Source organism: Lithobates pipiens, unplaced genomic scaffold (genome assembly GCF_037356315.1).
Source record: "Lithobates pipiens isolate NorthernLeopardFrog02 unplaced genomic scaffold, aLitPip1_a1.2 Scaffold_22, whole genome shotgun sequence".
NCBI lineage: Eukaryota > Metazoa > Chordata > Amphibia > Anura > Ranidae > Lithobates > Lithobates pipiens.
Genome location: NW_027507784.1, coordinates 308413909 through 308433482, shown reverse-complemented (window position 1 = coordinate 308433482; position 19574 = coordinate 308413909). Strand labels below are relative to the sequence as shown.

The 19574-nt window shown below is 41.0% G+C and overlaps 1 protein-coding gene across 4 annotated transcripts in view; it reads right to left on the bottom strand.

Annotated features, from left to right (window-relative positions):
* The window catches only part of CASKIN1 (CASK interacting protein 1), a 363406-nt gene that overhangs the window by 67830 nt on the left and 276002 nt on the right, over positions 1-19574 (bottom strand). For 2 of the 4 annotated variants that reach the window (XM_077449355.1, XM_077449357.1), the window contains exons 7-10: positions 19232-19340; positions 12692-12800; positions 7893-7987; positions 5667-5784 (exon numbers count right to left, since the gene is read on the bottom strand). In XM_077449355.1, coding sequence (XP_077305481.1) covers positions 5667-5784; positions 7893-7987; positions 12692-12800; positions 19232-19340 — 431 coding nt within the window. Of the gene's footprint in view, positions 1-3196; positions 5635-5666; positions 5785-7892; positions 7988-12691; positions 12801-19231; positions 19341-19574 lie in introns of those variants that run through there. The other 2 variants (XM_077449356.1, XM_077449358.1) reach the window with 2 other exon arrangements.

Here is a 19574-nt window from a genome sequence, read left to right as displayed (position 1 = left end):
TTCTGATCTCCCCTAACGAGGGGGTCACTGGGGATCTGGTAAGCCTCCATCTTATAATTGGTGATTAGAGGTGACGGTTCTACGTGGTCAAATTGAATGATTTTTTTTCACATATATGGACACTTTATCTACAGATGAACTTTACTTATGTTGATTTCTTTTTTTCATCCACTTTTTTCACGGCATATTTTCACAGATTTTGCGGTGTATATATTTGTTATTGTATTTTATGCATTTGATTGTTATTTTATTTTTGTTGCATATCTGGGATACTTTGTGGCATTTGCGTAGTAATGGCTTTCTTCTGGCGACTTGACCATGCAGCCCATCCTTCTTCAAGTGCCTTCTTATTGTGTATCTTGAAAAAGCCACACCACGTTTTCAGAGAGTGCTGTATTTCACCTGAAGTTATTTGTGGGTTTTTCTTTGCATACCAAACAATTTTCCTGGCAATTGTGGCTGAAATTTTAGTTGGTTTTAACAGAGCCCCTCGTTTTCCACTTCTTGATTAGAGTTTGAACACTGCTGATTGGCATTCTCAATTTCTTGGATATATTTTTATATCCCTTTCCTGTTTTATACAGTTCAACTACCTTTTCCCGCAGATCCTTTGACAATTCTATTGCTTTCCCCATGACTCAGAATCCAGAAATGTCATGCCGCGTACACACAGGCGGACTGTATGGCGTACTTAGTCCGTCGAAACACATTTCAGCGGACAGTCCGCTCGTGTGTGGGCTTCAGCGGACTTTTTCAGCGTGCAGTCTGGCGTACTAAGTATTTCGGATTTTTCGAAATTCTGTCCGTCGTACTTTGGTTTCAGCGGACAATCCGCTCGTCAGTAGGCTAGTTCGATGGACTAAGAATGGCGCATGCCCAGAAAGGATTTACACGGCAGAAGGGTGCTTTGCTGTGTATTGGACTTCCTATTTCTAGTCCCGTCGTACGTGCTGTACACGTCATCGCGCAAGCTTTCGACTGACTGTTTGTGCATCCGTGTGTGGTCAAGTCCGTTCAGTCGAAAGTATGACGGACTGTCCGTCGGATTGTATGACGGACTAAGTACGCCATACAGTCCGCTCGTGTGTACGCGGCATCAGAAATATCAGTGCAGCACTGGATGAAAGATGCAAGGGTCTGTCAGGAGTCCAGAAACTCATTGACCTTTTATACACACACACTAATTAGAAGCAAACAGATCACAGGTGAGGATGGTTACCTTTAATAGCCATTCAAACCCCTTTGTGTCAACTTGTGTGCATGTTATCAGGCCAAAATCACCAAGGTACATAAACTTTTGATCAGGGTCATTTGGGTAATTTCTGTTGCCATTATGATTTAAAAAGACACAGTTGGTTGATAATAAATGGCTTCAGCCAAACACTAACCATGAGTGACAGAAATGTTTTTGTGTTATCGTTCATATTCTTTGAAAAATGGCCAAGACATCATAAATTCTGCCAGGGTATGTAAACTTATGAGCTTATGATTTTATATATATATATATATATATATATATATATATATATATATATATAAAATCACCCTACATGAGGCAATGGCAACAGATACATACCAGTGATATGTATTAGTCTACAGGAGGCAATAGAAACTGATACAAACGAATGATATATACCAGTCTACAGCAATAGTAACAGATAGTAACTAATGATATATATCAGTTTACAGGAGGCAAACACAACTGATATAGACCAATGATATATACCAGTATACAGGAGGAGATAGCAACTGATACAGGCCAATGGTATATACCAGTCTATAAGAATCAATAGTAACTGATAAAGGCCAATGATATATATCAGTCTACAGGAGGTAATAGTGATGCAGATCAAAGAGGACAACAGTACCATACAGGCTAAAGTTACAGGCCAGCCTACTGGCAGCAAGAGAACCTGTATGTCTAGACCTGCTTACAATAGGCAGGGATAACAGTATCCTACATAGAACAATGGTATAAACGCTTCGACAGGAAGAGATAACATCTATTGCTGCCCATACACTTATTAAGTGGATCAGGAGTAACTATGACAGTCAAATTAAAAAATGCTGGGAATTGATCACCTAAATGATCATTCACCAAAACATTTGGAGCTTCTACCAAATCCATTAAACATCACCCATGGCTCAGTGCCACTAATTCATTTGCAGGAGTTCAGGATACTAGTGGAAAATATCCATATTTTGTAGTTCTATAAAAATTGCAAAATGACCAGGTTGTCAATTGACTACAGGCTGGAGACTGACTACAGGCTAGTCTACAAAAGGCAACAACAACACAGACCAATGGGACAGACCAGCCGACAAGCAAAAATAATGGTTGTGCCTAGCAGTAGTTAGTCACATTGAAGTGGACAGATAGCACAGACACCTTAATCCAATCACCATAGACTGTGTCAAAGCAGATTTTGATTGTCCAAGAAGAGGATGTGCGGTGTGAAAGTTGTGGAACCTCCTTGTTTGAGTTCCATAATCCCATTCTTGGTGGCTGGGGTCTGCACATGTGTTAATCCTTCAATATACATGGCTGCCGGTGCTAAACGTTGGAGTATGTTTCTGATACTCATTAGAACAGAAGATTGACTTGATTATCTACAAAACATCATCAACATTACACAACAACGCCAGTTGAATGCGACTAACTACTACTAGCTATACCATGACCCGTATAAATGATAACCTTTACAGACAGTAATGGTTATGGTAAAATATATAATTAAACAAAGAAAGGTAAAAAAAAATAAAAAAATAATGTAAGTAAGATGAAAAGTTAAAGTACATCTAAAGCCAAAACGCCATTTTCTGTTTTGAATAGCGTGGGGAATCGTGAAAATCCATGTTTTTTGCCATCTGGGTCTCTTTTAGGACATTTCACCTTCGGGAAATCTCTCCAAAGTGAGGGGAAATCCACTCCTACACAGTTGTCACTGGAACAAGTGTCCATAACGATAGAAGATTTCCCTTCTATTCCTGTTCTGTTGACAACTCAAAATTTTGGATTTTTCTTCACTTCCAGTCCTGGCAACAAAGGTCATCAGGAAAAATAGAAAAAGTGAATCTCTAACGGAGACGCAAACAACAATAAAAACAAAGCCTTCCCCACTCTATCTAAAAAAAAACAGAAAAGTGTTGGCTTCATATACACTTTACCTGCAAAAACAAAAGATGAAGTGACTACCTGGAGGACACAGCCGGTCCCCTGTGGGGCTGCAGGTTCTCTGGTAACCAAACGAACTGAAAAGAATCTGATGGGAATGTGGAGGTGGCATTAAGCAATGGAAGGAGTGGTGCATGCCACCATTTGGCACTGTCGCCCTGTGCAGCATCAGCTGTGGCCTGGGGGTCCCCATGTGATATGAGCCCCAGGAACCTACAGGCAAAACGGCAACACAAGAGATAAAACAAAATGGGACGGTAACAAAACACAGCAGAATGTATGCAAATAAATGAAACAATAAAAATATGGTAATCATAAATAGAGAAAAACACAGGCAAATAAAGGATCAACAAAAAAAGGGGGCGATGAAAAAGAGAAATGTACAATAAAAAAAAAAAAAAGAAAAGATGACATAAATACAGACCAAGATAAATGAATGAGGTTTTCCTATTCCTAGGCTTGGAATTGCTGTATTTTGGAAACGTTAAGTGAATGGCAACAAAGATCTCTATTGGGCTTCTTTTATTGTCAAGGGCAAAGCTGTCACCTGCACAGGCCAATCATCTAAGGCTGGGGAAAGCCCGTCCTGCAGCCGAACATATACACGCCCCATTGACTGTGGAGTGCCCAGGCAGCAGATAATTGGCCCATAGAGGGGACAGCTTCTTGGAGTGCTAGACATGGGTTCAGATCCTAGTCTGAAAACACCCAAACTCACCGTTAATAGGAAACAATAACACTTCCATTTCTATCAGTTTGGAGTAGCCAGAACAACGAAGTCTGATTGAATCAGTCATCCTTTGTCTTTCTATAACTTTTGTGGGCTCCAGCAGCAAAATCTCTTTACTATAATTCTGTCAGGGCTGAGCTCAGCCCTTCCTTCCCTGAGCTGGCCGCTCAGCTGTCGGCCAATTGCCAGCTCCTATCTCTCCACAGTTACTCAGCTGTTGATGATATCCTACTCGTCAGTCCTGGCTACTTAAGCCGTTTAGCCCAGTGGATCTCTGCCTTTGCCTTGGTCAACATCACAGAAACTATCTCCTACGATCCTGTTCAAGACTTGCTTTGCTCACATCCCTTCTGGCTCCAGATCCTGCTTGCTGTTTCGCTACATTGATCCCTGATTTCTGGCTTGGCTGACTTCTGTTACAGTTACTGAACTTTGACTATGTTTGTTCTTTCTACTTTTATTATTAAACAAGTGTGATTTAACTGTACTTCTTTCTCGGTCTGATTTCATGGTTTCTGACAAAATTCCTAGCTCTGCTCCCTCAAATGTCCCCAACTCCTCCTGTAAATTCTCCATTATCTAAAACAAATAAAATATCCAGCAGGAAGAATTTGAGTCCTTCATAATGGTCACAGCAGGTGTGCAGACCCTGGAACTCATTGCAGAGATCTCATCACTAGAGATGAGCTCAGGTGTGTTTGGATCCTAGTCTGAACTCACTTGAGTTATCCTGCTACGTAGCTGTCACTTTTTTTTCTCCCTGCACATGGACATACTTTTCAGTAAGCCAACATTTCTGTATTAAAAATCTATTTTTTTTTTTATTGATCTAATGCAATATTCTAAACTTGTGGGTTTTCACTAGCTGTAAACCATAATCATCAAAATTAAAAGAAAGAAATGCTTGAAATATATCATTCTGTGTTTAATGAATCTATATAATATACGCGTTTCACTTTCTTAACTGAATTACTGAAATAAATTAACTTTTTGATGATATTCACATTTTTTGAGATGCACCTTTAAGCTTAACGTGTCATTTAAAAAGTTGTTTTTACTTTTCCAGTTATGGGGTGACAACTGTCTGTTAATGGAGCTCCTGCATTTTTACCTTGTCATTCCTATTTTTGATAAAGACTACGTGAACATGGTAAAGCCCATATGGATTTAAAAAATTTTTTTTCACTCTCCAGTATCTACCAAAAAACTGAACTGCTTGCTTGGAGTTTAGTTTTGAGGATATATGTTCTCTGTTGACAATGAAAAAATGGTTCCGGGTGATTTCTTTTTTAAATACACATTTTCTCCAGTTCTACTCCAACATTCCAACCAAACTGCAGAGCAATATTTTGATCTGGACACATCCAGCCTTGCCGACGTGTTGGAAAAATGTTTAATATAACCAAAATAAGCCTTGGGAAAGGATGTAATTACACTAGTGGATATATTAGGCTTTTGCTCACACACGAAACAGTTCCTATGATGTAATGTAAAACAAGAATCTGAAATAACAGGAATAACTGATCATAAAAAAAACATCATATTGCAGCAGCAATTAAATGCATGTTATCAGGATGTAGTCGAGATGTGACAATAGTGATAAAATCTAGCAAAACCAAAAGACTGTGTAGCACTTGAGCACTGTGCGCCACTAATTAATACAGGAAATAGTGAGAATAAAGCTTTGTGTCTAAACGCACAAAGACCGCGTATGAGCACAATGGTATTGTACAATTTCTGCAAAGAAAGGAGAGGCTTTGCCTGTTCGTTTGCTGATGGCCTCAACAAGACTGGATGGAAAGTAGCCCACTCTGTCATTGCCCGTCCGGTTGTCATGGATGCAACCTTTCCACCGGCCGTCAGGATGCTGTTCCAAAACCTGCCAGCAGGGGGAGAAAGAGAGGTGACACATGCAGGAATTAGAGATGACCTTAATGCCATCATAAGTAACTTGTGCAGCAAAAGTGTGCTTTACAAAAAAAAAAAAAAAACACAAATTGAACTTTTTTTTGGGATAGAAGATGGAAGTATGTTCCAGTACAGTATGTTCCAGTACATATAACAAGCTCCAGATATCTCACAAGTGATGCTCACCCGCTCTGTCCGTAGGGTTCAATATTGAGTTAGCCCACCCTTTGCAGCTATAACAGTTTCAACTCTTCTGGGAAGGCTGTTCAGAAGGGTTAAGAAATTTGTGTCTGTGGAAATGTTTGAATTGTTCTTCCAGAAGCGCATTTGTGAGGTCAGGCACTTGCAGTCTCTGCTCTAATTCATCGCAGGATCAGGTTGAGGTCAGGACTCTGTGCTGCGGGCCAGTTAAGTTCCTCCACCCCAAACTTGTTCATCCATGTCTTTATGGACCTCACTATTTTCAAACGCATTAAATTATCCAAATTTTTGGTAAAATATAAAAGATGAGGTTGTGCCGAGTATATAGAGTCCCAATATGCCAAACCTTAAATTTGTATGCGCAGTACCCTATATTTTCTATAGGGGGCACTTAAAAAGCCCTCTATAGGTATCAGTTTAGTGTTATGGAGAAGGTCTTGTGCTAGAATTATTGCTATCACTCTCACACCACGTGCGATGATATGTTTTCACGTGTAGGCGCCCCTGACGCATGTGTTAACGTTCATTCGTGTGCGTATGTGGAGGTGGGGGGGCCACAACATTTTGGGGGGGGGGGGCAATTTTATGTGCTTGGGATTTAAACGCAGTTTTTTTGTAAAAAATAAAACATTTTTTTTTTCATAGGGGACAAAAAGTGATGTTTTTTATGTGACAGGTTCTCTTTAAGCAGACTTCTGGGGTCCACTGAATGTTTCCTCTGGGGTCCACTGAATGTATTGCAATCCTTCCCAGCTAAGCTAACCGGGGACACTGAGAGGCTGATCCGGAAGTGACATCATAGACATCACTTTCCTGGTCAGAGCCAGAAGGGGAGAAGAGTGGACGCATGTCTGCTCTTCTTCTTCCTTCTCCTTCCTCCCCAGCCGGGCAAGTGGAGTCCAGAAAACATGGCGAGAGGGGGTGCACCGGTACCGGGGGGTGTGTGTGAGCAATCAGGCAGCAGCGTAGCCGCCACAATGCTTTCATCTGGTGGGCAGGAATCTGCCTGTCAGTTCAAACGCAATCCTGGAGACTGCAGCTACTGGATTGTATGTGAAACTCCCCCACTACCAGATCCATATGATGTACGGACCTGGCAGCGAAAGGGTTAGGTAACGTAAAGCCTAGTACACACGTTGAGATTATCGGACGCATGATTGTCCGTTTTTTTGCATGCTAGTCGCATATCTAAAACGAGTGTTACTAAAGTACGAACATTCTCGTATGATAGAATTAAAATTCGGAAGTGATGTTGTGTATTTGTATTGTGTTTTTGGATGAAGATAATATAACATCGTACGATCTGGTATCGTACGAGAAATTTTTAGTGCTCAACGATCAGATTATCGTACCATAGCTTTGAAAAGCAATACGATATTCTGATCATGTGTACTAAGCTTAAGGCTTATGATTTCCTGGAATGCAAGGATATGTAAAAACGAGCAGCCATAGAGCCTACTATTGAGGGGAAAAAAGGTTAAAGTGTACCTCTGCAAAGTAAGTTGTCTCTGGAAGCATGTGAAAGTATTCTATTGACAACCATTTCCACGGTTCCTTTGCTATAACTGTTTGTTCATAAATTACAAGCTGTCCTAATGTTTTAGCAAAAATAGATATATATACACCATAGGATACTGCAATCAAGGAAGAACTTTCACTTGATTCTATGTGCAAATCAAATGCAAGAGGAATTGGTGTGGTAACACAAGAAAGGGAAGAGAAGAAGCAGATTGCATATTACCCACTGGAGTACACATGTCTGCTATGTAACTCACAGGTCATTTTTTTACAAATATATATGAATGTTATCAGATTTATCCTTTACCCAATACAATTTGTGCTTTAATTCATTTAGCTGCTCTTTGGAAAAGGACTTACCGTGATCACATCTCCCATTTTGATATTAAGACTGGTCAAATCATAATTATTGCAGTAATCCTTCAGTGCCCTGACCTGCAGAGCTGCAGAAGCTTCTGGGGAAGAAAAAGTAGAGAAAGATTTGAGGATTTGAGAGCTTTCCGCCTGCGGGGCAGTAAGGCCCAGATGCCTAGTTCTCACCAGAGAAAGCACTAAACCAAAATCACCCAATTAAATTACGTAGTTTATGAGTAATGATTTCTTCAGACCAGGATAGTTGGTAAGATCTTAACCTGCTTGCCGACCAGCCGCCGTCATTATACTGCAGCAGGTCGGCACGATCTCGCGAATCGCCGTAGCTGTAAGTCGGCTCACAGGATCGTAATAGCAGGCGCGCACATGCGCTCACTGTACTGCAGCGGTGCCGATGCTCGTGGCCGACGGTTGCGATGACCGCCAGCCACGAGCGATCCCGGGCACAAGAGGCAGAACAGGGACGTATAAACACACAAATCCTTGTTCTATTCTGAGAGGAATGACAGATCTTGAGTTCCTAATAGCTAGGAACCACAATCTGTCATCCCCTCTAGTCAGTCGCCTCCCCCTATAGTTAAAAAACACACACAGGGAACACAATTAACCCCTTGATCGCCCCCCAATGTTAACCCCTTCCCTGCCAGTGGCATTTTTACAGTGATCAGTGCATTTTTATAGCTGTATAAATGACAATGGTCCCAAAAATGTGTCAAAAGAGTCCGATGTGTCCACCATAATGTCGCAGTCCAGATAAAAAACGCAGATCGCCATTACTAGTAAAAAAAATAAAAATACAAAGCTATAAATCTATCCCCTATTTTGTAGACGCTATAACTTTTGATATCAATATAAGCTCATTGAGTTTTTTTTTTACCAAAAATATCTAGAAGAATTCATATCGGCCTAAACTGAGAAAAACTGTGCTTTTAAAAAAAAAAAAAAAATGGGGATTTTTATTATAGCAAAAAGTACAAAATATTGTGTTTTTTTCAAAATTGTAACTCTTTTTTTGTTTATAGCACAAAAAATAAATGCAGCAGAGGCGATCAAATACCACCAAAAGAAAGCTCTATTTGTGGGAAAAAAGGACATAAATTTTGTTTGGGTGCAACGTTGCACAGTGGCGCAATTGTCAGTTAAAGCGGCACAGTGCCGAATCGCAAAAAATTGCCCAGTCATTCAGCAGCCAAATCTTCTGGGGCTGAAGAGCCAGACACCACATATAAGGCACTATGTGCATTATTCTACATTGTGCCAAAACACAAGGTTTGCTGTGCTGCCTCTAATGCCAGACACAAGGTTTCCAATTTATTTCTTGTCGGAAACTACAGGCCAGACAGAAAATGAGAAATCTTTTGCTCATACTGAATGGCAGTCCCCATATGGCTGCATTCTCTTAGACATGACCAAGTAATGCTGAAGAACTCCTCTGCAGTTTCAGGTCAATGTATAATATAACATTGGGGGACATAGTTTGCTCAAAATGGCACCACATCCGATTAGAGCATTTTAAGCAAAAGAAAACAAGAAAAGAACTTTGAGGTGCCAAAATGGCAAACGTTTATTTATATCACTGTAGTTTAAAAGAGTTTCAGAAAATACAAATATAAGCCAGGTTGTAACATCATAAAGTGAGTGGGCAGAATACAGGACAATGATCATCGGTCTTGACGAGTTTTACCTGCTTCATCAGGAGAGCAAATCTGATAATAGTATTGCGTGTAGGGCGCTAAAACCAAGTAGGGAATGTCTCAAGTCAGCCCGGATCACGGAAGACACAGTGGGCTGTGGGCAGCAATATAGAGCCCCTCTGAAGCGGCCAATACAATTATATAGTGAATAGTAAACCCACATGTTCCAAGATATGGGTATTTAGTTCGTATATACAAAGGGAAATCAGGAAGTATGCTTAAAACGAACAATAAGAAATATGAAAATCACCTGCGCTCAGTTAAAACAATTCTCAAATACAGTATCTCACAAAAGTGAGTACACCCCACACATTTGTGTAAATATTTTATTCTATCTTTTCATGTGACAACACTGAAGAAATTACACTTTGCTACAATGTAAAGTAGTGGACCAGTGGACCAAATGTTCAGGGAAACCTCCAAGTACCCCAAGATCATGTGGACTGGAACATTCCACCAGAAGCAGCATTCAGGGCACTGAGAAATAAAAGAATTGCGCAGTATTAAGGACTTTTATTTCTAAATAGTACCAAAATACTCACAAAGACAGAGGATAAAATCAGCATGTGCTCAAAATTGGATGAGATGCCCTGAATGCTGCTTGTGGTGGAGTGTTCCAGGCCACATGATCTTGGGGTACCTGGAGGTTTCCCTGAACATTTGGTCTGGTGTTGATTTGTAATTGAGCACTATTGATCACAGTGTAGTTTATTGGTGGAGGACTACTTCAATCACCCTTTGTGTTTACAAGTGCACTAGTGGAGGTGCGTTCTTTCAACATGGAGACCTGCTATGTTTTGAATATGAAAGACTATACAAGGGCTTTTTTTTTCATGAGAAAGCGCTCCACTCATATTGTAATTATGTTTAAAAAGGAGTAATAAGGATATTCTTTGCCTGTCCACACATAAAGCAAAGTGTCCCTACCCGAACTCCAAAAAAAGTGAGAAAGCCATGGCTCTTTTGTTCTGGAGTTAGAATGTGGACACTTTGCTTTATGTGTGTTCTGGCAGAAACTATCCTTATTACTCCTTTTCAAGCATACCTCCTGATTTCCCTTTGTATATATAACTAAAGACCCATATCATGAAACACCAGGGTTTCCTGTTCACTATATAATTGAGTTGGCTGCTACAGACGGGCTCTATATTGCTGTCCACAGCCCATTGTGTCTATCCTGATTCGAGTGGCTTGAGATGTTCCCTACTTGGTTTTAGCGTCCTACACATGATACTATGGTCAGATTTGGCCTCCTGATGAAGCAGCTTTAATGGCGAAAACCCATTGAGACCTATGATAATTGTCCTGCATTCTGCCTACTTGCTATATGATGTTACAACCTGGCTGATACTTGTATTTTCTACTCTTAAGTGTTATGCCGCATACACACAGTCGGATTTTCCGATGGGAAATGTTGGATGTGAGCTTGTTGTCGCAAGGTCTGACCGTGTGTATGCTCCATCGAACTTTTGCTGTCGGACTTTCCGCCAACAAATGTTTGCTAGCAGGTTCTCAAATTTTCCACCAACAAAACTTTGTTGTCAGAAAGTCCGATAGTGTGTACACAAGTCCGTCGCACAAAAGTCCACGCATGCTCAGAAGCAGAATGGAGAATTAACACTCATGGCGTGGAAAATTATGAAATCTCCAAATGCAGCGCACAATTCTCTTCTTCTTTAATGGGATAATAATGAAGCTGCTTTGCTGTTGATACTGATGGAGTTATTGTAAACAAATTTTCAAAGGCTTTTTTTTTTCAAGTGATATCAAGAATAATAAATAATAATAGCGCAAAATAAAAAACGCAAAAAGAAAAGCACAAATCAATACTCACCAAACTTCTACTAACACAAAATTAGCAGAAGGAGCTCAAAGGATGGCGCTAAGGGGCTCCTTCTGCTAAAGAGCTGAAAGTAGTAGTACCTCTCTACATTCGTAATTGTTGGCCAACGTTTGTGTGACCGTGTGTATGCAAGACAAGTTGGAGCCAACAACCTTCCAACAAAAATCCATGGTTTTGTTGGTGGAAAGTCCGATCGTGTGTACGCGACATTAGGGTCAAACAGGACTGGCACTCTTTTTTTTTTTAGGGATTATTGATATGTCTATATCGTGATTTTAGAACATTCTTTTAATCTACAATGATGTGAATAAACGTTTGGCCTTTTATTGAGGTTGCTTGGTTACTCTCGTCTTTGGGGTTATGTTTGGCACCTCAAGGTCCTTTTCTTTTTTTTGCTTAAAATCTTTCAGAGAACTGAGCAGCAGACCCTAGATATTAATGAAGTATAGAATTCATCTTAAAGTGTAGCTTTGCATTCTACACACTTATTCACTCTTCATTACTATGGAGCTTCCAAGTATAGAGGCATACTCAGAACCTTCATATCTTGGACATGCGGTCATCTCACATTAACACTGAACATATGGCCAATGTGTTGTGAGAGCACAGACTCCCCCATCTTCAAAGATTTAACAATAGGGGCCCTAATAGGGTCCCCAGGCTATAAAAGTGCAGTTTTTCCTAATTTCGTTACATACTGCTGTTCAAGTCCTGAAGAAAGGGGAGCCCATTCCTGAGAAATATGTTGGCTATATCTGACATTTCTGTTCAATTAATAATTCAAACAAACCTCCAAGCAATATAAACTTTTTTACTAGGTGCACCTAACCTTTGACCAGAGAGGTGCACCAACCTTTTATCTAGGATTTGATCGTCTGATGAGCAATCTCCACATTTTGACCAGAGAGGGAGCAGCCGAGGACCTCAAGCAGGTCTACATACACATACTGATATAATGGGTTTATCCCCATCAAGGGTACAACCCTGTTTTGGATTTACACCAATACCTATTTTCAGCTCTACTGGTCCAGCAACTACCAGTTTGGAACCTTCATAGGAATGAATGGCTCAATAGGAAGAAATAGGGGTGCAGAGCACATGCGCAGGCTGGCCAGGGACAATTTGACTGATTGTGCAATCTAGTCAGTGATAACTGTCTGGATCAGGGACAGCTGAGCATTAAACTGAGAAGGGGCAATGATACAAGTGCGAGAAGAGCCATGCTATATTATCTCCAAAATATTCCTCACCTCGTAGCATGTGTTTGATCTCTTTGCTGGCCTGGGTTCCAGTAAATTGATTTACTATATCCAGGGCGGATTGGTTGTAGGTGTTTCTCACATGAGCATTGATCCCACTCTGAAAAAAAAAAGATAACACAACAGGAAGTGGACAAGTTATAGCACAGGAAAATGGTCTTCAAGAAGAAGTATGCGATGTATAAAAAAATAAACATCCATAGTTACCTCCCTGCTCGTGATGTTGCAGCTGTCCGAGGCCAGCTCTAAGACCGAGAACTGAGTAATCACATGACTCGTGATCACAAAGTTCTCTGTCTGCTCTCAGCAGAGCACTCTGCTCCTCCAGTGCTCACTGGAGTGCCAGGCTGAGAAGAGCCGTGTGCTGACCCAGCTGCCAATCAGGCATGTGGATTAATCCTGACAATATTATTTGGATACTTCCAGAGCCTAGATCAGCTCTGTGATGCCAGTTTACATGTTACACCCTGAATATGTTATTAAAGGGTGATCTTATCCTTTAAGCCCTCCACATAGTGTTGTGGACTAAGCACAGATTTGCTTTAACCACTTGCTTACTGGGCACTTAAACCGCCTTCATGCCCAGGCCAATTTCCAGCTTTCAGAGCTGTCATACTTTGAATGACGACACTGTAAACATATGACATTTTTATAATTTTTTACACAAATAGAGCTTTCTTTTGGTGGTATTTAATCACTGTTGGGTTTATTTTTTGCTAAAATGAAAAAAAAAAAAAAAAAAACTTTTATAGTTTCTTATAAAAGTTTTGCAAACAGGTACATTTTCTTCTTCATTGATGTGGGCTGATGGGCACTGGTAGGTGGCACTGGTGAGGTGGCACTGATAGGTGGCACTGAGAGGCAGCACTGATAGTTGGCACTGATGGGCACTGATTGGCAGCACTGATATGTGGCACTGGTGGCCATTGATAGGTGGCACTGGTGGGCACCGGTAGGCAGCACTGGTGGGCACTGGCAGGTGGCCACTGCATAGCAGCAGTGGCGTTCTGTGTACGGAACCAATGTCCCTCTGACAGAAGCCAGTTAGGATCTTCTGTTTACATCACGTGATCAGCTGTCATTGACTGACAGCTGATCACGTGGTAAGGGACCAGGATCAGCCCCTTACTCCGATCTGTGATCAGCCGAGTATCATTGACTCGCTGATCACAGAGTGTACCGCATGTGCCCAGCAGCGGGGGCACAGCTAGCTTATGCACTGAAGGAAGTACATGGATGCCCTCCCGGTAATTAAAGGGGTTGTAAACATTTTGGATTTTTTCACCTTAATGCACCCGTTGCATTAAGGTGAAAAAACACCTGTCAGTGACCGGCCCCCTTGAACTTGACCCATGGGGATGCGCTGTGTCTCTGCTTGTGGTTCTCAGCTCTTGATTGGATAGATTGATAGCAGCGCAGCCATTGGCTCCTGCTGCTGTCAATCAAATCCAATGATGCGAGCGCCGGGGGGGCGGGGCTAAGTTCTGCATTTGTCCTCTATGGATGCCAAATGCTGGACTCGGGAGCGCACCCGCAAGGTATGCCCCTTGGGGAAGCGCTTCTCCGAGGGAGTTATCAGATGTGGAGAGGAGCCGCAACAGCCCCCGGGGGACCCCAGAAGAGCAGGTTCGGGGCCGCTCTGTGCAAAACGAACTGCACAGTGGAGGTAAGTATGAAATGTTTGTTATTTTAAAAAAAAAACAATGTACCTTTATAATCACTTTAAGGCCCACACTGTAGCCATCTTTCAGCTATAGCAGGAGGTGGTTAAAAAAAAAGTATGGCCAAAGCTTTTTGGCTGCACTTCCCTTATGTGTCACAGGAGTACACTTACTTTGTACTCCTGTAACCCAGAGTCAGCTGATAGCAGGCTAAAGCCTGCTGTCAGCTGGCATCACAGAGCAGCTCCGGGCTCTGGAAGGATCCCGATAATATCGTCAGGATCCACCCAGATGCCTGATTGGCAGCTGGCTCAACCTTTCAGCACACAGCTCTCCCCTGGCACTCCAGTGAGCACTGGAGTAGCAGGGCGCTCTGCTTAGAGCAGACAGAGAACTCAGCTCTCAGTCTTAAAGCTGGTGTGGGACAGCTGCAGCATCACAAGCATGGAGGGAAGTATAGATTATATATATATATATATATATATATATATATATATATATATATATATATACATATACATATATATATATACATATACACATATATATATATATATATATATATATATATATATATATATATATATATATATATATATATATATATATATATATATATATATATATATATATATATATATATATATATATATATACACACCCTATACTGCTCCTTTAAAGAAAAGAAAACAAATGCAGCTACCACATCTAAGCCCTTGTACACACGGTCGGAAATTCTGACAGAAAATGTCCGATCGGACCACGTTGTCGGATAATCTGACCGTGTGTGAGCTCCATCTGACTTTTTCCATCGGAATGTCTGACCAACAAAGTTTGAGAGCTGGATATAAAATTTTCCGACAACATGATCCGATAGCACTTTGTCCGATCGTTTGCAGAGAATTCTGATCGGACAAAGTTCCACGCAATCTCAGATCAAATTACAAGACCAAAGCTATTGGCTACTAGCCTGAACGTAGTCCCGTCGTAACGTACAAACGTCATCACGTTCCGAACGATTGGATTTTCCGACAACTTTGTCCGACCATGTGTATGCAACACCAGTTTCGGACAAAATCCATTGGATTTTGTTGTCGGAATGTCCGACCGTGTGTACAAGGGCTAAGGCTGGTAAGCTGCAGTAAATCATATTTTTGTTGCTGCATTGTAATGCATGTTAAAGCTCAAGAATAACATTAGAAACAGGAGAACATAAAAAGGTATGAATAAAGAAGAAAATAGCTGAAATTACAGGGAGTCAGGTTAACATAAATGAATTCCTTGTCTTCCATTTGCAAAAGCTAATGATGATTTCCATATCTTACATTGATGAGAAAATAGCAGGAGACAGCTGTATGCAAGGCAGATAAATGGCTCTAGATGTAGGTGATGTGTGTGCTATAAGCCATTCGTTTTGTATGCACAGTTGGCCACGGGAGAATAAAGCAATAAATTCCTTCTTTCTGGTACTTGTGAAATAGTGAAGATATGTGAATAGGTTCTTTTTAAGCAGACAGCTCTGTATTTCTGCTGGGCAAATCGAGAGAGATAACGGAGAGTAGGAGATATTTGGAGGGTTACACTGAGAACAGAGGAAAACTACAGGGACTCCGAGGCCTATAGCAGTCTGTCACATCCCATGCGGTCCCTCAGGGTCTTTCTTTAATGTTGTGAACGGTTGGGTGGCACTGAGGGACTGCAAATCTCTGGAGGTCATTAGATCAAAAAAAAATAAAAAATAATGTTTCACTACAGGAAATATACTCAGAGGCATTTACAGATTAGGTACATTATTTTTATTTTTTTCACTTTTGATAAGCATCACCGCATTCCAAAAATGTAAATGTTTTAAAAGTGTAGAGAAAAAAACGAGACCTGAAATGACTTATACAAGATCTGAATTTCGGCCAGCAAGAGACCAATGAGAGCTTTTCATCAGAAAATGCGACTGTGTGTATGCTCCATCGGAATTTAGCTGGCTGAATTCCCGCCAGCAAAAATTTGAGCGCATGATCTCAATTTTTCAGACGGAAAAACTTTCGATTCTGATCGACTTCCGATCGTGTGTATGCAATTCAGACATGCAAAAACTCACGCATGCTCAGATTCAACTACGAGGTGGAAGCTATTGGCTACGGGGTATTGAACTTCCTTTTTCTAGTCCTGTCGTACGTGTTGTATGTCACTGCGTTCTTGACGGTCAGAATTTGGTGTGACCGTGTGTATGCAAGACAGCTTGAGCGAAATATCGTTGGAATTCCATCGGGAAAACCATCACAGCTTTTTCCAACCAAAATTCCGATCGCGTGTACGCGGCATTAGACTTTCAGCAGGAACTGGCCAAGATTCAAACCCTCTACCAGCCTGCTGATTTTAATTGCGGTTATCATTAGTGGCTGTTATGCCACACTTGCATTGTAGTGCACCACAATTCACAACGAAAAAAGGTCATCTGTGAGGTTAAGGCACATGCAAATTAAAGTGGAGCTCCAGACAAAAGGGAAAGCTCTGCTTGTCTGCCTCACCCGCTCCCACTTCCAGCTCAGTTCGCCACAGCAAAGTGAGCCAGAAGTTCGGACCCTCCTTTCCCCCGCTGCCGGCCGTCATTTATATTGATTGGACCCTGGGCAAAAATTTTCTTGGACCCCCCCCCCCCCCAACATACATAAATAGCAGCTAGACTAAAAATCAGATTGCTGTATCAGATCAGGCAGCACTTGCGATTGGTTGCCAGTGGTTACAGCATATTATTACTACTTACTAACTGGTTGCTAGAGGTTACAGCACACAGAGGTTGCAGAAATGTATTTATGCTTGTTAATTGTTTGCTTGAGATTACTGTACAGTATTACTGCTCACTGATTGGTTGCTAGAGGTTACAGGACATTATCTCCTCACTGCAGGGGGGCATGACCTATATGAATGCTGCCTTTATTTACATATCAATACCACCGGCCGCAGCTATTTACTTATGAATGCCGGTTATTTACATGTAAACACTGGGTCTGCTGGTTAGTCACCTATACACAACAATAAGGCAAATAGGGTGAATGAATGTGTAGTACACTCCTAGTGTAGGATGCTAGGCAATTTTAGTTTTTGGCTCCTTCGGTAGTCAGGGGAGTAATGATTGTTTGTTCTGGTCTTTTCAGGGTTTCACAGGCTGGGAGTATGATTGCTTCCCACTGCCTCTGAAAGAAGCTTCTGGGTCATAGGGAGGAAGATTCAAATTTCCAGCCTGAATATTTATCATGGCCTGGCCAATCCCTGGATAGGAGTGTTCAGAAGGTGGCTGGGTAAGTAATAAATAGTCAGAAGCCCTGGAGAGATTGTTTTCTCTCCCCAGAAGGATACCAAGCCTTGCTGGGGGGGGGGGGGGCTACTGCCCCTCTGAGGTAGGCTGTGGAATGTGTAGCTGTTCTTGAGGTCTCAGAGCTAAGAGCCTGGAGTGATCTCTCTGAGGAGCTTGCTGTGTGACTTCACCATAGGGTTCAGGTCTATGCAAGGATTATCTCCCTCATTGGGCTGTGTCTAGAGGAAGCAGGAAGAAGTGCAGCTGCCCTTGGGACTTGTGAGTAGTGAACCTGTGCAGATTTCTGGTGACTGTGTGCTTTTGGTACATATGTGTCAAAGGCAGCTTTGACTGAGACAGCTCTCATAGGGTCTCAGAGTAATAGCCATTACCCTGTCCATAGCAGAATCCTGGAGTGTAAGCCTGGATTGTCATACTGTTTACTGTGCAGCGTTTTGGAGTATCCAATGCCGTAACCCAGGGGTGTGCAACCTATGGCTATGAATGTAGCCCAACACAAAATTGTAAACTTGCTTAAAAAGGTTGATTTTTTGGAGGGGATTTTTTTGTGAACACATTATGCCAAAGAAAATTTTGACATTGTCTTTGCTGGAAGTTTTATCTTCCCAAAGAACAAAAACTGATTTTTATATATGTTTTCTTCCTTGACAGTTTCTGGTCTTTTATAACAAAAGGTAAGGAGATTATGGAAACCATGTGAAAAAAGATGGCTAAAGCTCCATCTGCAAGCTGGATTTGTAAATGCATAATATTCATATGAAATATTTTATATTTACTTGCGCATAATAAATATCAAACACACATAGAAGATACTGTGTGTGTATATATATATATATATATATATATATATATATATATATATATATATACACAAATATGAATCTTGTATAGCTTCTCTCCTGCTGAGTTTTTCTACAAAATGGCAATTTTTTGGCCTTATCACGAGACGCTTGGCTGGAGAGGAGTTATGCAAGAGTGTGGATTAGAGCAAAGCCAGATGGAAGCCAATGGTGGAAGCAGGGTTCCAGGTTTGAGGTTCACCAATGAGTGCAGGAACTGATGTGAATGTAAAATATATATATATATAAAGTGCTGCGTAAATTGTTGGCGCTATATAAGTACTTGTAATAATAACAGATTTTCCAAATTGTCTCATCAATGTTTCCAAATAGAAACCGTCCATTGGGTGTCCGTCACCCTATAAACATAAACTACTGACCCAATCAGCTTGTGATTGTTATTATACGTCTGTGGGCAGCTTTAGGGCCTTTACAAAGGTGTTGGGAATCTAAGGAGATGCCCTAAGTAACTATTCAGCCCAGCTTAGTAAATTGCCATTTTGTACTATAACCTTTTGTACTACAATAAAAAATAAATAAAAAATAAAAAAAAACTGCAGTGTTCGACACTAAAGTATATTATTATTTCAGCCATGGTGTTGGAGGAGTGACCCATGAGTGCCCCCTCCCCCACCTTTTTGATTTTCATGTGTATAGAAACTTAGATGCTTTTAGAAAATAATTCAAACCCCTGTAATTGAAAATATAGGAAACTTACATCCAAGAGAAGCCGAACGACCTCCGTCTTTCCACATAGAGCTGCTTCATGGAGGGCTGTTCCAGATTTCGTTTGCCTATTGATGTCTATGCCAGCTTGTAACAGAAGCCTGATGAGAGATGGGTGAGTAAAATGAAAAAACAAAACAAAAAAAGTTACAAAAGATAGAAAAAAAAATCTGAAAAAGAGAGTCAAAGAGATTATCAGACTTATTTTATGATGCAAGAAAGATGGTGGCTGCATGCACACTTTTCTAAAGAGGTGTGTTGCATCAAATGCCATGTTTAAAAGAGAAGTAAAGGCTTGTAAAAAAAACAGTTATACTCACACCTACATGGGTGCA